Consider the following 20170-nt stretch of genomic DNA (forward strand, 5'->3'; position numbering starts at 1 on the left):
TTCTGCTCTTTATCTGCATTAATCCTTACATACATCTGTGATATATATTATGCCAAGGATTTCTTTGTTCAATCCTGTCGCATTCAACTACTACTGTGTCTGTGTGTGAACGACTGTGTGTATGGATGTGTATGTATGTTTGTGTTTGTGTGTGTGTGTGTGTGTGTGTGTACGTCCATGCATCTGTGTGTGCGTACCTGTCTCTCTCTAGGGCCAGAGCAGTACCCTGGGGAAGAAGCCAGACCTCCACATGAACAGCACCTTCGTGCCGCTCACCAGCCGAGAGCTGAGCTCCGACATCTGGTAGATGGAGGAGGAGTGGCCGGCTGCCTGGCCCCGTGGCAGCCTGGTCGCCTGGCTGCCTGGCGCTGGTGTACAGTCAGCCCGGTTCTACAGGCTGCTTTGTGTTGGTGCCGCATCCCGGACTGCACCATCCGCTTGTTTGTATCTTATCAGTATCGCCCGTTTGGAAACAGGAAAAAAGGGGACAATTTTGAATGGGCTTCAGCTGCTCTGGTTTTGACTGACTGCTGCCTGCGGACAGGCTGCTGCGGGTCCAGACAGCCACTCGTCGGCTGCTTAAGAAAACAACCTGAGTCTGTCAATGTTTGTTTTTTTAACAGCTCTACTAAGGTACACAGGCTGCAGACTGTTGCCGGCCTGTTTACTGACTGATTCCAGCTGCTTGCGGATGCTAGGTGTGGGTAACAGCCCATTTCACCGGGGAACCATTTTGTGTGAGCATTATCTTCCAGCCTCATAGCGGTTCTCACCGATTGGTCGGATCCAACGCCAACAGCTCCTGGATGGACAGGGCGACTTGGTCTGAGACCTGCTTCCCACAAGGGGTTTAAAAAGGGGATAGTTGCGTCGACCGCTGTTGACTCCATACCGGTTTGAACTCTGTTGGAGCTTCACTCAGCTCAGGCGATGGTTGAGGTGGGTCGGTCCACAGCCGGGTAGCCCTGCCACAGGCTCAAGGGTTCGGTCAGCCGCTCCCAAGGGAACAGACCTCGAGAGAATGAGAGGAGCACAGAATGAAATCCACGATAACATTGTGCTCCCGTTCACCGGGATACTTCAGCAACCAGAGGGAATGCCGATGGTCACGGATTGCTGAATCACGGAATACCAGCTGTTCTGCCTTCACTGGGAATTTTGATGCATTGCTAATACCAGTGAGTCCCGTCGGAGGAAGTAGAACTCCAGTTCAAGTCGACGTGGAAGCCTGCTTTAAATAAATGGTAATCATAATAATAATAATAATAATAATAATAATATAGCGTCATCATGGAATGCCAGTCACCCATCAAACTAAAGGATTTCCGAGGGATATTGTGTCTGTATCGTGACTGAATTGGCGGGGGTTCGCTCAGCGCCATGGTCCGTGTATTCTCTGGATAACGTATGTTCAGCTCAGCCACAGCTAGTCGCTACCTCTCGATGTACAGCCCAGCAACTAGCAAGGTGGTAGTATGGCCCATATTGTGGACTGAAAGGATTTGGATCCAATGCAAAGCAATGCACACATGGACTCTTGCAGCAGTTCCTGAGGGTGTGGTTCCTATTACTTCATGACCATGACTTCTGGACAAAGTGAAAATAGTTCACAGAGGGCCATTTCACACGGATGGACAAGGCATTTTCAACCAAGCCTGGAACTGGACATAGAATGCAATGAAATCAGACATGGGTTCAAGTCCCTGCCAAATAAATCAGTCAAAAGTCAGCAAAACAAGCCCAGGGCGTGAACTGTCCACCTTACAGCCGGACAAAGAGACATTCACAATGTTTTTCTATTTGCATGAACACTAATTTAGATGAAAAGGAGAAAAAAAAAACACGGATTAACCAATAAAATGAAACAACCATTGGTTGCAGACTTAATACGAAGCTGAGCGGTTTAAAGACATATTTACAATATATGTATCTATATATATATATATCTCTATATATATAGATGTATATAGATACATCTATATATATTTGTTCTCTCTTTGGCCATAAACAAACAGTACTACTCAAAAAAGGGAACGGGAGACTTCTCTCCGAACAGAGTTTTGTTATTTTGTTGTTTTTGATTTATTGATTGAATCTGAAGAACCTCACTTTTTAGATGTCTGAGGTAATATTGAACTCAACTTTTTTTTCGTTGCAGTGTTAGAGTTATATCTGTACAGTTTCCATAGAGTCTGCCTACTACGAATACGTAAGAATGATTAACTCCTTGACAATTATGTAACGACATCAGCGTTTGCGTGTGCTCATGAATGACAAAACGAGAGCGAGAGAGATCAATCGTCCACAGCATTCTGCTTCCTTTTTAGTTTCTCCTATTGTCCCTGGCCAGGTGGATCGATGGCTTGTGCTGACTTTAGCCCAGCATATGAACGTGGACCAGGACTCCACCCCTGATAAACACTCATCTCTAATCAGTCAGGTCAAGTTTTACGTTGCATAAAAAAAGTAAGACCCATTCTTCTTTGTGAGCTTTAAGGAACAAAACATTGTTACAGACATTGTTAGCGTGATATTTAAGTGGAATAATTGCTTTCATGGTTTTACACCAGGATATTGTCTGTTATTTTTTTTTTCAAACCAATGAATGAATAGTTGACGTTGTTTGATACAATAATACATTTGTTTAAGTTGTTATATTCGGTGGCAATATAAAGTGAGTGTGTTCTGTTTTTGCTCATTATGTTGACAACTTTTGGATACTTTTGGTTGAAATCATTTAATTAAGAGCAAATAAAATCCATATTGGTTGTTTTCTACTTATCGTGTGCTTATTATCCTGTGCAAGGAATATCTATTGCTTCTCCCTCTTCGACGCCTTCCCCCTCCAACCTCCATCTCCCACTCCTCTCTCTCTGCCTCCCTTTTCTCAGGCTTGAAGAACATCTATGGTCCTCTGACCAAAGGGTTGTCAATCAAGGATGGCAGTTCTTGCCCCGGTGTGGGAGGAAAAGGGATCTTTATTCAGTGCATAAACAAGATGTAGCCTCTCATGTCAAGCCTGTGTCACCCGGGCTCACGTCAACTCTGCCCTTGGGGGAGGGGGGGGTTGGGGGAGAACACTTGCAGGGGTGTGAGACTTGTCGAGTTTGGGTCTGCCTGTTGAACTAATGCAGACAGATTAAAGCCCATGGGAAGGAATACTGATATTGTTTGTTTTATGGCAACATGACAGAAACATGGCATATTGGTTTGAGGTATTCCTAGTGATTAACTTTCTAAATGCAGGATCGACTGGTAATGGATACAAATGCACCATGTACTCAAAAAGCGATATAATTGTTGATTATAAGGACTAAGGGCTTGTTTCGGATTTAGCTGTAAAACAAGCTCCGATGTGCCTTCACTGTTACTATGTTGATTTAATTATTATTTGCCATTTTCAAAGTCAAAATACGATGATTATCAACATTTACCAAAGTGGTTTCAAGGTTTAAATGTATGTTTGCATGTTGTATACCATAAGATAAACAAGAGGATGTTTTCTACCCTTTCGATTAAAGGTATTAAGGCCTCCTTTTAATATCCTTATTGAATCAGAAACACGGTTAGCTGTGGGTAATAATTAAAAAATGTGGGGATAATTAAAAAATGTGGATTCAGTGGTGGTTAGACATCACTATAAGAAAAAAAAAAAGGCATTTGATGAGCTCGCTTAACATTGCTGCTGGTAAAATGTTAGCATTTTAAAGAGTGAAAGCATAAAATAGTTGAAGAGAGCATGATTTTGAACATGTTCTGCACGGAAAATGCCCCTCATTCTCTGTTCCCTCCCGCCCTCCATCTCTCCAGCAGTGAGAAGTGTTTCCTTCACGCACCGTGTGGTGAAGCTCACATGAGAACAACATCAACAACTTTGTAGCAGGCGCCCAACCAGAACAGACCCACAGAGCATTGCACTCACTAATAGCTGTTTGATGGCTATGCCATTTCTAACCAATTACACTCACATTATACCTCTTAAATCTCACCTACAATGCCTTTAATGGGTTTGCTTGACGAATGTGCATTTAAATTATTCTAGCCTTTTTATAAATAAAGGTGCTGACATTGCTACCATGTGTTGAGCCATCAGCTTCATAGATTGCCACTTAGAAGCGGCCATTATCTTTTCCAATAGATAATGAAAGATAGATCCTTATCTTTCCCCCGAATCAAGCTAAGTCCTGTCTGTTTTGAGACACTACACTGTGTTGGTGCACGGCCCATTTCTGCGCAGTGCTATAAGAAACCTTTATGTATAGTGTCACTCAACACAGCATGGGTCGGTCTGGGAGCAGGACAAATGGTTCCTTCCTGGGAAAACAGATTCAGAGCCACTTTTTGAGGGACCGGTATCTCACGACGCTTGTTGTTCTGCTATCTGTATAATAAGAGCAGAGATTGGATGGGATGTAAAAACAAACAAACTGAGTGACAGAGACCAAAATATAGCCACAAAGGGTGCATCCGTGGCCTTGGTACGGACAAACACAATTTTGCCAATGCTCAGATATTGGCAATTTACTTTATTCCACCAAGGGAAAAGTGAATGAAAGATACCAAAGTCATTACAGACAAACAAAACAGTTGCAAAGTGATCGTGACATTGAAGGTTCAAGGTTCATCAGGTTCAATACAGAATGGTATTACTTGGACATCACAGTATTACTGTTTGATCATAGACTTTCATGTAGGAGACCACAGGGTTGTCTTGTTTGTCTTCAGCCTGCTGACCAAAGCAGAATCAACACAGCTCTCTAACGTGGAAGAATTAAGTTAACTGTTCCTTCTTTTGACTTGACGATTTTAGGCCTGATCAGTATGACTTTTTTTGTGTTACAGGATACCTCTATTTGACCCAAATTAATCCTACAACTATTTGGCAGCCACCAAAATACTTCAGTCTGCCAAAAAGAAAATCGTGAATAATTATAAAAATATGGATAAAGAACATGACCAGTTTCTAGATGTGCCCACAAAAGAACAAATCCCCAAGTTTTGATTTTGTTTCAACATGCCCACAGACTTTTATTTCAGAATTCTGAGCTTACAGCTTATTGGTTGTATGTTAGGTTTCCAAATGAACATTGTGTTACAAGTTCTGCCATTCCCTAATTCCCCGCATCTTGGCCTCTTCAGTCTTTTGGAGACTAACTTGGCTGACTTATGTTGGACAAAACAACGAGAAAGCTATGGGTGCTGCTCAACACTCATTTGGAACAGAATGGAGGTCAGCGGACCGCCAAATGCCCAGTTTAAAGACTGGAAGAGTTGAACCAAAATCATGGCTGATTTAAATTTGGACGTAAGCAATGTCCACAGTTAACTAACCTCAGTGTGTCCCAACCATTTCTGTATGAGCTTGCCTTCTCATCAATCTTGCTGGCTTTTGTGAAGTGGATTGTGCCCATCTTCAGTGGTGACATTATCCAAATGGTAAAGAATGACCTGATAGCACAACTCCTTGCATATAACGGGGAGCTGGCTTTGATTGTTTCTCGTCAGGCCGTCTGAGAGTTGCTTCTGCACAGCTCTGCTCATGAGCTTGTCGGACAGTCTCCCGAGGCTATGATGGGTTACTAAGTCAGTAATTAAAGAAAATAAAGAGAAGGCGGCAATGTTTTACTATCTAAGCCCTTTTCCTGAGGGACCAATGCACACGTTGCTCGATCTCACCCAGCACGTTGCTTGCCTAACGCCCAACTTCCCATTCCTCCTGGGGTGGCCGCATGCTCCATGGGGATTCCACAAAATTTGGCATTCCTGGTACAGGATGTCCCAGCAACAAACTGAGCCTCTGTCTCTCTTTTGCCACGCAGGGAGTGTTCCAGCACTGTGCTCAGGTTGTTCTCCAAGATCCACCAAGCCTTTGCCTCGTTTCTCTTCGTCCACTTGATACATGACTTTGTTCCTCTTTCATGGTTCCTTCCTCTCCGCTGTCTGGCTTTACTGGGTTCTTTGGGAGCTTTGTGCAGTGACTCCTGGGTGATTATCATTGGGTGGCCCTTCACCGTTGGGTCTTCCTTTCCAGTCATTTACACCCCTGTCACCTACTTTCACACTTACCAAACATGTTTTCTTGTTGTCTGTGCATATTTCGGTCGTTACCGTGGGGTTGGTCTGTGTAGGCCTCTCTTCCTTCTCTAAACTCGGAGGGCCTGCAGGTTGTTTTATCTGGTTTGCTTTCTGAGGTTGTCTCTAAGTTGAGAGAAGAGTGGATTGGTGACTAGCTGCCCACTCCTTGCTGTCTTCCCTGGATGTCCTCCAGTCTCCCCAATGATGCCAAATGCCCGGTTCACGGTAGTAGGTTTTAGCGTTAAAAAAATGTGTTGCTTCCTTCAAGGCAACTCTGAAAGGAAAGTGAATGAATAGGCTACAAATAAACAAAAGTAAAGTAGAGGGACACGGTTATGGTCCTGTGGTAGGGGGAGGGGTCAGTGTTGAAGTGGGACGTGTAACTCAAAGGAAACTAAATTATGTTGGGGTGATCTGCCGCAGAAAATATATTTTGACTGGAAAAATAATTTTATATAGCATAAAATTCAGTCATGTAGGTAACTGTTTATCCATATTTTGCCGTCAAGACAATGTGAAACGCTTAGAAAATGACCTCTGATTTGTTGCAGAGGGATTCAACGGTTGAACCCCTGGAATTGAACTGCTACTTTCCAATTAAATTAGCCAGTTTTGGTCTCAGCTCCTTCATGTTCAAAGAGAAGCATGAATATAATTTAAATGTTTTGTGTGAAGCATTCAGCAACGATAGACCAAGTTCCCTCTGGGCCATGTTGGGCCATGTTGTGCCAACAGTAAATTTACAGCCGAACGAAATGATGTCGGAATCCGGGCTCTCTGAGTTTAAACTTGTCTTTGGTTGTCTTGAACACAGTATAAATACAGTTGTGGCAGATTGATAGGGAATGATTGGTATAGCCTACTTCCTTTACTTAAAGGGGGGAATGAAATGCCTTAAGCGTATGGGCATAACTCTTGCAAATATAATAAATACATATATAAATTTGGGAGGTCCCTTGGGAGGTGTTTCAGTCACGTCCAGTGGGGAGGAGACCTCGGGGAAGACCCAGAACTAGGTGGAGAGATTATATCTCAACACACTGGCCTGGGAACGCCTCGGGATCCCCCCGTCAGAGCTGGTCAATGTGGCCCGGGAAAGGGAAGTCTGGGGCCCCCTGCTTGAGCTGCTCCCCCCGCGACCCGACCCCGGATAAGCGGATGAAGATGAGATGAGATGAGATGAGATGAGATGAGATGAGATATATTAATTTCTATTATGTTATGTATATAACCTTAATTATAACTTTCAATAATTTAAAATCTGTAAGATTGTGGGCCTTCACTCACATGTCATTATCATTTATTTCAATCCATTTAATAGTGTCTCTCATGTCTCCCTTGTGGATGTTTGCATTTTAAATGAAGTTCCTTCTTTTCTGTCTAGTATACTTGATGGTAAGCCTCATTCACCCATATTATATTATTTAGATTGTGTTTAATGTTTTGGTATTTGTGGAGTCTGGGTGGAGGATGGCTGCTTGAAGCAGCCTCCAAATGGTTAAAATAAAACCCTAACCCTCTTTCTTTATACTGCCTGGGTTCCTGTTATCCTGGCGTCCAATCTGATGAAATTGTAGCTCACCTGGCTATTAGTGATCATTATTGTGCATAGAAATGAACAATCTTGAAACCCAAAACAACCAAACCAATCGATACCATTCAACATCTATCACAGAGGTCTAGGTCCATAAATCTTGGCAATTACTTTTTATATTTGTAAACTTTATACTTTTTGACCACTGTGATGCTTGCACTTGCGGTGGTTAATTAATCTTTCAAGCTAGAAGCTATCAAACGACCCTGCATTCTAGAAGCAATCTTCCATTCCACAGCAGCTGGAAGTGCGATGTGCGAACCCAACACTCTGCCCGACTACCTTATTACATTTGAATCGCTCGTAAGACCTTCGAGACGCGCTTCTCAAATTATAACCAAGGTATGTATTCACGTTTTGGCTACTTGAGTCATTTTGTCATCATGCATTATGGCTGTTTTGGAAACACAGTGTTTGCAAACTAGCTGGGGAGATAGTGTTAGCAGCTAGCTATCGTCTCATGGAGTAATCCATTTGTATGGTGCGCCGGTACGTACAACCTGCTCTAGCGAAAACATGATGTAATTTCCTCTCTTGCAGCACTTATAGCGTTTCTCATTGGCTAGTCATTGTTGTTATCAATATTAACCTCTTTAGCAAACCAGCTCGAAAACAAACAACACAACTTTGCATTGTACGCACAGCAAGACCGTGCAATGCATAAATTGGTGATCGGAATAAAGTAGCAATGTAGTCAAGTGTGTAAGAGCATTTAAAATCGATATTAAATGACCAACGTGGTACAATTACAAAGAAAATAAATCTCTTCACGGGCGCAGCCATTTTTGTTGTTGAGTCGTACGGTCGGCCTCCCTGATCTCGCTCTACTTTCAGAAAAGGGAGTGGGATTGACCAAAAGGTGGCGTTCCTCCGTGAAATGCAACAAGTAAACTGGGAGATTTACAATTTACGACTAGCACGTACCGGCGTACCATATGGATTACACCATTAGTTACCAGCTAGCTTCTACCTTACTTCTCTGGGCACCCAGATTAGCTTCTACCCTATAGTTGAATGGTTGTAACGTTGACTACATTGACAGTACCATGTTTTAACATGACAAAGTAAGTTAGATGGTTTTTGTTTTTTTTCAGTTTTATATATATGCAATGTATACAAATATATCAATATACCAACAGTATAGAGACATAAAAAATTGTGGAGGATAAACCCCCCTCACCCTATAACCCTCTCCCACAAAAAAAATACCATATACCTCATCCCAATTTTTTTATTAGGTGCCTCAATATAGGGTTATCTGTCCTGTTGTGTAGTTCTAGAATTATGCTTATAAATGGATACACTGAGGACCTTTTCTTTCAGAGGGGTGCAGTCCGATTTGTGTCCAAGAAGGGCTGTCACTTCCCACAAAAAAGGAGGAGATTAACCTTATTTGAGCTGCCAAGTAGTAGTTAAAATTTACAGAGCATACAGAGTATTGTCTGACCACTCGTCAGTGAATCTAGAACTGAAAGCAACCAACAATTGAAAGAGTAGACAGAGCCTCAGCAGCAGCAGAATTTGACCATGGGGCACACTACTTCCCAACCAGAAACTATTATTTTAGTGGTGATTGCAAAATGATTGCATCTCCTATCGATGCCGATAGGTCACTGTGATAAAACTAGCACTAGGCTACGTTCGTTGAGCTGTACTGCCCCAGCACTGCTTGGCATGTTAACTTCTTGACACTAAGGAAACAAAGCCTGATCGAAGCCACGTTCAACGAGCAAAACAGTTGAAGACAAATTGAAACAATAGAGAATACACTACAGATCTAATAATAATAATAATAATAATAATAATAATGATTTATAAGCAGGAACCTTTTTGGGGGGTGCATGAACTTAGTAGTCCACTGTCCCAACTGCCCATATAGATGGCACACACGCCTGATTGTCTCAAATAATATATTTCTCATACACAGCAGAGTAATCTTCATTTAAAAGACCTTTTGAATCACCTCTTCCTTGGTCGTGCCGCAGACTTGTCAGATATGAAGTTCAAATTATTTTGACCTTTAACAGCAAGACCAGCTAAACTAACAATGCAGCTTAATGATGCAGCATTACTTTTAAGTATTTAAATTGTAATGAAGACATTCCTTGTTTTTGGTGGAAGTTTTTAATCCTTTATTTTCTTTTGTGTTTCAGGCCTGATCCAGACCAGACCAGTGGTGTCTCCGTCACGTAGGGCTGTGTGTCTTCCTCTTTGCGTGCACACCTATCAACCATAACTACCCGCCCAAATAGCTGAACATGCAAAAAAAGTATTTTTTATGCACGTTCTCCAACGCTTCAAGGTTGATGCCATGAATATTGTGGCATAAATAGAGACTGTAATGGTGATGAAGGGCTATACAAATACAATTGAATTTAATTGAATGCCTGTTTATTGGTTTTGGTAAGACTGTAGTGGTAAATATCAGTTATTGTCACCTTTTACCTAGAATTAATTAGACTACCGAAATTAAGGAGTCAAACATTATTTGAGAGGCCTTGAACAATTGTACAATAAACACTGCATTCTTAAAGGGGACATATTAGGAAAACAACACATTTCCTAGGATTTGGGGTGTTGTTTTGGGTCTCACGCATACAAACTTTAAAAAAAGTCTGTACATGTTGCTTTGAGTAAGTTAATAATTTCTGAAAGTTCCCCGCCTACAGTTACCAAACGAGCGAGTCAGTTTCGGCGCCCCCTCCTACATAGGAAGGGGGCGCATTTGAATACTACCACCCACTTCCCCACCCCCCTCCAATCAGATCACAGAGACGATTTTGTGGACTAGCGGACGAGCGCTTGGCGGAGATGTTCGCGCTTTTCAGAAGCAGGGATATTCCAGACAAAAATAGTTGTCTAATTTGTCAGTTTGCCATGTGACTGCCTGGCAGGGAGTCTGGCGGAGATGCCGGAATGCCGCCGAAGAATCGGCGGCAGTCCGGAGGAGAAAGGGATTCTACTCCCGGAGCTGAGCTGCCAGACTGCCGCCGAGCTCAGTCCGTCAGCTCAGGAGTACAATCCCCTTCTCCTCCATGTCACGGTTCAATATGGACTTCAGAGATTCAAGGCCAAAGTTCCTGTCCCCCAATTCTTCTCAACCATGGCCGAGATAAGCCCCACTACGAGTCTTAACTTGTTGTGGAAGTACAAGAGACGTCAGACGCAGTCTTTATGATTCATAATATCATCATTATATAATATTATATAAATACCTATATACAGTATTCTATATTATTATTATTATTATTATTATTATTATTATATTTTATTTTATTATATCGATATATAGAGCTCCAGGAGTCAGCAAACGGTAACAATCACTTCTCCATGCTGTGTTTAACTCTGACAACTCATAGTTCAATGGGCAGCAGTTCATTTGCATTAAAGCTACAGACACCAGAAACAGCGCATTCTGAAGGGACTGCAACAGAGGGGAATAGCGGTAGGCGAGATTATTTTTCCTAAAAGCTATTTCCAGCAAACAGCTTCAAAAACATGTTTTCTGGAACTCAAATACTTTAACATGTTGGGAAAACACCATAATATGTCTCCTTCAAACAACATACGTTTTTACAGCTCTTTTCTGTCAAATCATATCTCAACTCATCCACACTCAACTATCAACCTTTTCATTCGCTATCCAGCCCTCAGTATAATTTAACTGAAATATGGTTATAGTTCTTAGCAGATGCTTTTATCAAAATTGACATGAGTCTGGTCGATGACCACATGTAAAGGTGATGTTTTTTTGTTATTTGATGTCTTATCTGTTATGTGTTTGCTGTTTCTTTTTACTGCTGACTGTGCATCAAATTGCCCCTAGGGGATTAATAAAGAGAGCCTTAAACCTTAATCTCTTGAAGACTTTAACCTATGTGTTGGATTGATATGGTTAGATATTTATTTTGCCGCTATTTTTTGCACAATGAAGAAAGCGGAACATTTCCTCTGATGATGTTATTTATACTCAACTAAAGGCTTGAACACGTAGTCGACCACAAAAACCACACTGCAGACAGTATCAGAAGGCTGTCAGCATCTGTATTCTGTGTGTCTGACCCCGTGAGATAGCCGAGCCCTGACTCCTCATTCACCCAGAGATGATCAAAAGAGCTTATGTTGGACGTTGGTAAGTCTATACTTAAATTTGATTCCTCACTTAAAAAAAAGAAAGCTTTTAGAATTAGGTTGAAAATAAACATTGATTATGACGATTTTTGGCTTCATTTGGCCTGCATATATTCTTAGTGTATCTGTCTTATTTCTTTGACAGAAACATTCAGTCAAACTTCAGAAACTAAAATGATCAACATTTGTGGTCACATAAAGCATTTATTCATGATACTATTCAATTTAAAGTATCAATAACCCTGTGCGGGCTTCGCTCAAGATATTGCATTTCCGTTTCAGTCAAACACAAGATTGCTATTAAATGTGTACTGTACTACCAAATAATATTGTATACTATACGTCGCTGACATAACTGTAACAATAGTTACTTCAAAAAATTACTAAAGTAAAGTAAAATGTGGAGATCATTGTTGATGTCCTATATTTCAGAAATACAAAGATGCATTTGAGAACATTGTGTCAAATTTAATATAATTTTTTTATGAAATCACTATTAATGTAATGTATCAAGAGTCATGTATGGTTCCTCTGAAAAGGTTTTTATATTCCGAGAGAAATGTCACATTTGGGGCCCATCGACATGGATGGTTTGTAGAACCTAAATGATTTCCCCCTGCTCCTTTGAAATCAAACGTTTGCGCAAACCAAAGCAGCAAGCTCAAAAGGCAGGAGGCGGAGCCAGTCCGGGTTTCACCTAGGTCCATGGGTTTCACACGCTTTTAAACAAGTTTGTTGCAGCTGTTCAGACAATGGATGCTGCTTATCCCCATTCTGTACATTTGTCTGTTTCATTGTATGTCTGTTTGTCGCAACCGGTTTATTTTTATTTATTTTGCATATACTTGTAAATCAAAGCTACACAAATAAGTTAATTCAATATCGATTATTTCTGAAGGGGTTTAAATTCAACTAGCAGCAGTCTTCAAATAAGTTGACTGAGCTATTTTGATTTTTGATTAATTTTAACATTTGTTAAAAATCTCACCTTACTGGGATACATGTAGTCCCCATCAAACCTGTCTCACCTCACCTTATTTCTCTCTTCTGTCTCTCTATATACTAGGGTGACCAGATTTGAGTTTGTGAAAAAGAGGACACTTCGTCGCGGGGGGGGGGGGGGGGCGAAAACATGGGTATTTTTTCTTTAGTTCGTCCGTGAACTTACATTTACGTTTAGGCATGGCTGCAGACAGTGGCGATCCTAAGTCCAATTGCGCCCCGGGCAAGATTGGGGTTTGTATCGTGAACCTACGTACTTCATTGGGGGTTTCATTACGTCTATACACGGCACCTTCTCAACGAGCACATTAGATCGGTCGCCCAATGACAGACTCTCTCTACAGTCAGATAATATTAACAATAATATATATATTTTTCTTTTTTTGCGACGAGGCAAAATACCGGACGTTTTTGGAATCCCTGCCGGACGCATTTTTTAGGTCTCGAAAAGAGGACATGTCCGGGAAAAAGAGGACGTCTGGTCACCCTAATATACATCTCCATCTCTATTTCACCCTCTCTGAAATATAGTCTTAAAGGTTGGGTATGCGATTTGCGAAACGCCAGCAGATTTTGAAAATACACAACTCAAATGGTCCTACCCCCTCTCCTTCAACGCTGACTCTGACTCCACCCATTCCAAGTACCTGGACGCGCAATCATGCACGAGCGCGAACAGAGATGCGCGAGAGCGAGCCAGGCTAGCGTAGGTTTTCGTTTAACAACATGGCACTACATTCAGCTGTAAGTTGCACCAAGTACCACGGGAAGTAAGGGTTTTGGGGGTGCTGCAACACCCCCTGTCCGAGGCCCTGTCTTATCACAGAAAACGATCATTTCTAAAAACTCCGGCCAAAGTGGAGATTTCTGAAAACGCCAGATGTGTTGTCGTGTCAACGGGGAGAAACGGGATTTTAGGTTCTGAAGCGTCACATTATGCACCAGGAAATGCTTAACGTCATGTGAGCACCCGCTGTACCGTATTGGTCCGAATATAAACACAAACCCCATTGTAAGACGACCTATATTTGGAAAAAAGATTTGAAGACCAGATCTTGTTTTTATGAATAAATAAATTGTATTCATTGAAATAATATACGAAAATAAAAGGGCATAGAATAAAACACTGCATTGCCACTAAACAGTAGTGAAAATAGGCCGTACTGATGTGTACACCGAAGACTATTCCTGACACTCCTCTGCCCCGCTGTGTTCGCTCTGGCTGTGGTCGCTCCGAACTGTTTCGGCCCGTGGCAAAGCGAGTCATCCTCGCTGCTGTCCAAGGCATGTTGAGACGCAGCATTTATTTAATGCTCATACAACGATCGATTTTCAACTGTGCGCGCATGCACTGGTGTAATTGAGCTGCGCTGCTATATATCTTTTTTTTATCAATGTAACGAGTTGCGAGTCTAGTGCAGGCTGAGGTATTTTTTTCCAGCACCCCCTGCCGAGAATACGTTCTCGCGGCTATGGTTGCACCAGATGTTATAAACATTAAACGGTCACATAAATCATTAATATTTTTAGAAAATGTATGTTTGTTTCATATAATTGTATTGGAAGCCCTGGTTTTCACTAGGGTTGCTTCGGTGTGGACATTTTCACAACGAGTAATACACTCGTCTCAACACCGGTATTACCGAGTATAAACGTTATAAACTTTGAGACTAGGTCAACCGCCACACAAGCATCGGTTTTTAGACCCTTCTCGTCCTTCAGTGGCCGCCAACGTTCGAAAGCAGCGCCTAGGATTATTCTTGATTTCAGTTTTTCTTTTTCAGCGTTTTTATTATCAATTACTCTCTGAAAAAGAGTTTTCCTTCTCTTTGCTGGTGGTGGTGGTGGGGATGGGGATGGTGGCGTCTTGTCTGCCATGGAAATTGTCTTCTACTGCTAGGTCCAAATGTGGATTAACTAGTTCCAGTAGCTACCGCAGGATAACAACAAACAGGAGCTTGCTCTGGGTCACGAGCTCTGGGTCACGAGTGCTGCACGAAGGGGTCGCGCGCGGGGGAGGGAGAGTGCAGTACGACCGTTGATTGACGTACTTACTGTCCAATGCAACGAGGTGGCAATCCAAATGATTGGCTGGAGTTTTTCGAGCCCTGCCCGTTCCACAGATGATTGACTTGTTTAATTTTCATGTCAGTACTTCTAACTCAGTGGCTGTAAGCGGGTTATGATAAGGATTTCAAGTAATTTTGCAAAAATGGCCAAAAAAGCAAATTCCGTACCCAACCTTTAATTTATCATTGTCTAAAATAATAAAATTCAGAAGCTATGCAGCATCTTGTTAAGTGAGCTGATGTATAAAGTATTTGTTTTTGTGTCTCCAACTAAAATATACGACCACGGATGAACTTTTGAACTCAAACCAACCCATGACCGCTTTGTCGTTCTCATTGTGGGTTTGTCAAACAGGTGCTCTACTAAACATGTCATCATGCAAACGTCATCATTTATTCTCTTCTGTTTCTGCAGTGGAGTTGCTCCATCGACAAGAGGCTGGCTCCCTTTGCTGGCCCCCTTTGCAGTCCTCTTAATGCTGTCTTTTACATTTTATTTGTATGCTTTAAACCATGAATCCTCATGGTCTCCGTTAAGGCACTTTTCCACTCAGCACGCTAACAACACAACGACAGCTCACAGTGTAAGCATGTTGATCATCTCTCCCCAGTCGGCACTTTTCACTATACTAAATCATAATCCTTGTGTTTCAAAGTCATGCATAGTTTTTGGTGAAGATGCCAAATCGTTTGACAATATTAAAAAATATATATATGCTTTCCCGTCATTCCGACTTTTTGGAGTAAAAAAAAAAAAAAAATTGGTGTGATTAATATTTGATTATAAATTTCTCTCAGGATCCTAATCTCTACTCTGTGTCTTCCCCACAGCAGCACTGTTTCATACTGGATGAACCAGAGTATTGTCTACAGAAAAAGCCCTTCCTGGTGATCATGATCACAGTGGCTCCGCACAACCGGGTCGCACGCAATGCAATCCGTGACACCTGGGCTGGAGAAACAACAGTACTGGGCAAAAGAGTGAGCCACTTCTTTCTGCTGGGTCAATCTGAAGACCAGGACAATAACCTCCAGGATCAGGTGTGTTTATCAGGCACATTGCTCATGAAAGGTCGGCTTTATTACTAGACCCTTGTTTGTTTAACTTATCCTGTATCTAGGTGCTCATGAAAGGTCGGCCTTATTACTAGACCCTTATCTTGTATCTAGGTAACGCAAATCATTTTCCGTCCTATCTAGTGTTCCCTGCAATTATTTTGTACAAATTATGTACAAATTGTACATCTCACTCATGTTTAATCGTTCAGGATCCATTATTTCTATATTGTACAGTACAATATAGAAACGATGGATCCTGATGATTAACCTTTTGTGAGATGTGTGTCCTAGCTGCTGCGTGAGAGCGTGGAACACCGGGATCTGCTCCAGGGGGACTTCGTGGACACCTACCACAACCTCACCATTAAAACCATGCTCATGCTGCAGTGGCTCGACTCGCGGTGCCCCGGCGCGTCCTACGCCATGAAGACTGACTCAGACACCTTCATCAATGTTCGCAGCCTCATGAAGGAGCTCTACAGGACTCCCAGACACGGGTACATGACGGGAAACGTGGTGAGGAAGGCTCACGTTCATCGAGACCCAAACTCCAAGTGGTTTATGCCAGACAATGAGTACTTCGAGTCCATGTACCCACCGTATGCGCTGGGACTCTGCTACGTGTTCTCCATGGATCTCCCTGGGAAGCTGGTTGTGGCCTCCTGGCAGGTGAAAGCCGTTTGGCTGGAAGATGTTTATCTCGGCATGTGTATGAGATATCTTGGAGTTGATCTCACAGATCCACCTGCACACTCTTTATTTTTGACTTCAAAGATGTTTCTATTGCTAGAAGCTCCCTGGAATCGTATCATTGCTGCAGAACTGGAAAGTCCTCAACAGCTTTTGGATGTATGGAGAAACTATAAAATGGGTAATTAAAACCATCAATATAGTTATGCAATGAGAGCTCACTCAAATGATAAAACTGAAGATGAAGCAAAGGAAAATATGAGCGGCTTCTACCTCTAATACCCAGGAGGTTTTGTTATCTTTGGTGAGAAGTAATTTGATATAGGGGAGTGGAATTACCTTTTTTATACGTTGGAGAGATTTGGTTTGGGAAAATGTGTATTTCCTGGATTCAGCTGCTCTATTCTACTCCGCAGGCCTCAGTCAGCACAGATAATATTCAATCTGAATAATTTAGCCTTTATCGCTCTACAAGAGCAGAGCTGCCGTTTGTGTCTGTTTCTATTTGCAATCGCCTTTGAACCCCTTTCGATAGCGCTTTGAGCTAACCCCCATATTACAGGCATACTTAGGATTAGTATGGAGTCAAGTGTCTCCCTTTAAGCAGATCACCTCCTTTTATACGTTTCCAACCGACTATCTCTGTCCCTACTGCTCTTGCCACTCTTCAAACATTTGGTAAAATATCTGGGTACAAATTGAACTTGAACAAAGTGAGATATTTCCTATTAAAACAGCTTCTGGGAAGTATCCTCTACACAACCTACGCTATAGGACTGCAATCCATAGCTTCACGTATCTTCAGAGTTCATGTTACACACAACTTTGAATACCTCTGCAAAGCTAACTTTGCCCCCTTGTTATCTTGAGTGGAACAGAAGACTGTGACAGCTGATCTGTGCTCATCTATCTTCAGCTGCTGGAGTCGGTTCTGATATAATAAATTATGTTCTCCCAGGGTTCTCCCTCTTGTTCCAGGGCATACCTCTACTCCTCCCTCAGACCTTCTTTCCTAGATACCGTAGAGTTTGTCTGGAAAAAGAAGGTTCCTCGGTCCTGTAAAAAATACTTGCAAAGACCTAGGCCAATGTGAGGGTTGGCTTACCTGATCTTAGGTTTATATACTGGCTTTAATGTTAGGTCTTTGATCGTCCTCTAACCTGGCTGGTTATATGGGCAGACTCCACCAAACCTGGATCAATATAAAGGGGAGCATAGGGCCAGTGTTGGATCTGCTGTTAGTCTACACAGCGTGCCTGTACACATGACTCACATGGAGGTATACTGCTATGGTAAAGAGTAGGACTCAGCTCTACAACGACCTTGCTGTCTTCATAGGTGGTGTGCAACTCTACGTGAGAGATTTGCAAAATGTGAGCACACTCACTGGTCATTCATCCACTTCCCCCTGGACGAATAATATGTTTGTTAAAACCTCTCTTAGGATCTAGGTTCAGTTTGAGCGCCAGTTGCAAATCCTGTTTTTTCTCCTTCCCCAGCAGACTGTGGTTAAGATGGTCCCGTCTCAGTATCAAGACTTTCAAGAACTTGTATATTAATATAATTGTTGTGTCCTTTCAGCACCTCTTGGGCAAAGTTCTCTTCCCAGGCCACTGTTTATTATTTATTTACAGGTCCGCAGCTGGGCCATTAACTCTTTCCCCATTCTTCCTAACCTACCTAAGGATTCATTGTGTTTGTTGTGGTGGTTTGGGTGATATGCTGCTGTACTGACTACCAGTGTCTATTACGGACACATTTCACTATTAAGTGGCTAGTGATGGTTGTGTGTTTATTCTATCATGTATATTCTATTTATTTTTCGATAATGACCGTTGCTAAGCATATGATGACCACTGTCAAGGAAAGTCGATTTTTTGCCTCTGATTCACGTCTTTCGTATCATTCCGCAAGCAGTCCGGTAACTTATCAACCCCAGCGTATTTGGTTGCTAAGCGACGACAACGCTGTGGGCAGACTTCTTCTGCCAACGAAAATAAGCCCCTCCAGGGTGAAGCGAGACACCTCCGCTCTGCGTCGGTGTACTGTTCGCCCTGTCGGGGCTTATTTTCCCGATAATGAACGGCTTTTTATGCATCATCCCTTACATATTATTTTTTTACTATTATTATTATATTTATATTTTATTTGATTTTTGTCCAGTTGTATTATATATTATTATTATTATTATAGTTTTGTCGGTCATTTGTGGCAACCCGGCTCCGGGACAGCGCCACTGGAAGCCCAGGGGACGGGTTGTTGAAGTAGTCTACCACCCATTTCCCCCAGTGTCCAGTAAGGACATTGGGGCTGCTACCAATTAAGGAGATGCAGAGCACCTGAGGAGCAGGTGGAGAAGCAGGGCTGTAATAGCCTGCTTCTCCACTCATTCAGGGCCCTCCCTGAATGAGGAGAGACTGGTCCTCGTGTCATCCACCGTCGATTGCACCGTCGATTCCGACCAGGTTTTTCGTTCTGTTGTGTTCTGAAGAGACTTTATGTTGGATTTTGGAATAAATTTGCCTTTTTGGCTTTTGCCCATATAAGTCGTGTCCTGTTTGGCGGTTCGTTCACCGTTCCACACTTTGTAAGCTATTATGGTGTTAAGCAATATGTCGCTTGTCACTTTTTATAAAGCCCTTCTGACTGAGGTATTTTTTTTAATGTGATAAACGCTCTGAAAGACAACATTATATGCTCTTACAAAACCCAATAAGCCAAGTAAAACAGTATACAGATATAATAGCAGCTCAGTTGAGTTCTTTAGTTTGATTATGTGTTTTTGATCTTTCTGGATCTGGTTTTCGTTTAATAAACTGCTCAAACAGACAGCAGACAGATCAGTGGTTATTGGTTGCATCAAGGTCCGTCAGTTGATAATTGTCAGTCTTTATCAATTAAAGAAATAAAGCTTATTTGGATTTGATCTGGAAAATTTATGTGGAAAAAAGTGATACTATGTCTGATCTTAGAGACTTACCCTGGTTTGTAACGTAATCAATGTTCAGGAAAAATGCAGAACATATCTCCGCACATCCCTGGAGACATCCACTGCTGTTAGACTCGGTCCTGTAATGAGACTGGGCACTGCTGCCTGGCTGAGATCTAGCATTAGCAGGTTCTTCTGAAGTCACCCCTACTTTCTCCAGGCTTTAGGCTTAAATAGTGGTTACCTACTTGCTGCAATTTCAATTTTAAGTACAGCTAGAGCCGAGGTTGATGGAGTGGATGAGATGAAGTCATCCACAACCCTGAAGAACATGCCAGAGTCTGACAGAATAATTAAGAGAGGCTGGACCCTTGGTTCTGGTTCTTGCAATGTAGAATCACAAGGATTTCCAGGAAGCGGTTACTGGTTGAGCTGCTGAGTGCAGTGCAGTTCTGAGCCGGAGAAAAGGATATGGTATTCATTCCAAGAGATGATCATGATCACTTCCTCTGCAGTATTGTTCTCAACAGGGGAAGTATAACTCCCCAGTGGGCATGAAAGGAGAAGATGTAAAAAATATATACTTCAATCAAAGGGTGATGTTCAGAGTTAAAGTAGGGT

General features: G+C 42.1%; 1 protein-coding gene across 1 annotated transcript; it reads left to right on the top strand.

Annotated features, from left to right (window-relative positions):
- The first annotated feature begins 930 nt into the window (after positions 1–930).
- On the top strand, positions 931–16809 carry LOC130390946 (beta-1,3-galactosyltransferase 2-like). Its single transcript, XM_056601128.1, has 3 exons — positions 931–939; positions 15670–15912; positions 16222–16809. The coding sequence occupies exons 1-3, from the start codon at positions 931–933 to the stop codon at positions 16807–16809; spliced, it is 840 nt and encodes a 279-aa protein (XP_056457103.1).
- Positions 16810–20170: the final 3361 nt, after the last annotated feature.

The sequence above is a fragment of the Gadus chalcogrammus genome, chromosome 10 (genome assembly GCF_026213295.1).
Source record: "Gadus chalcogrammus isolate NIFS_2021 chromosome 10, NIFS_Gcha_1.0, whole genome shotgun sequence".
Lineage (NCBI taxonomy): Eukaryota > Metazoa > Chordata > Actinopteri > Gadiformes > Gadidae > Gadus > Gadus chalcogrammus.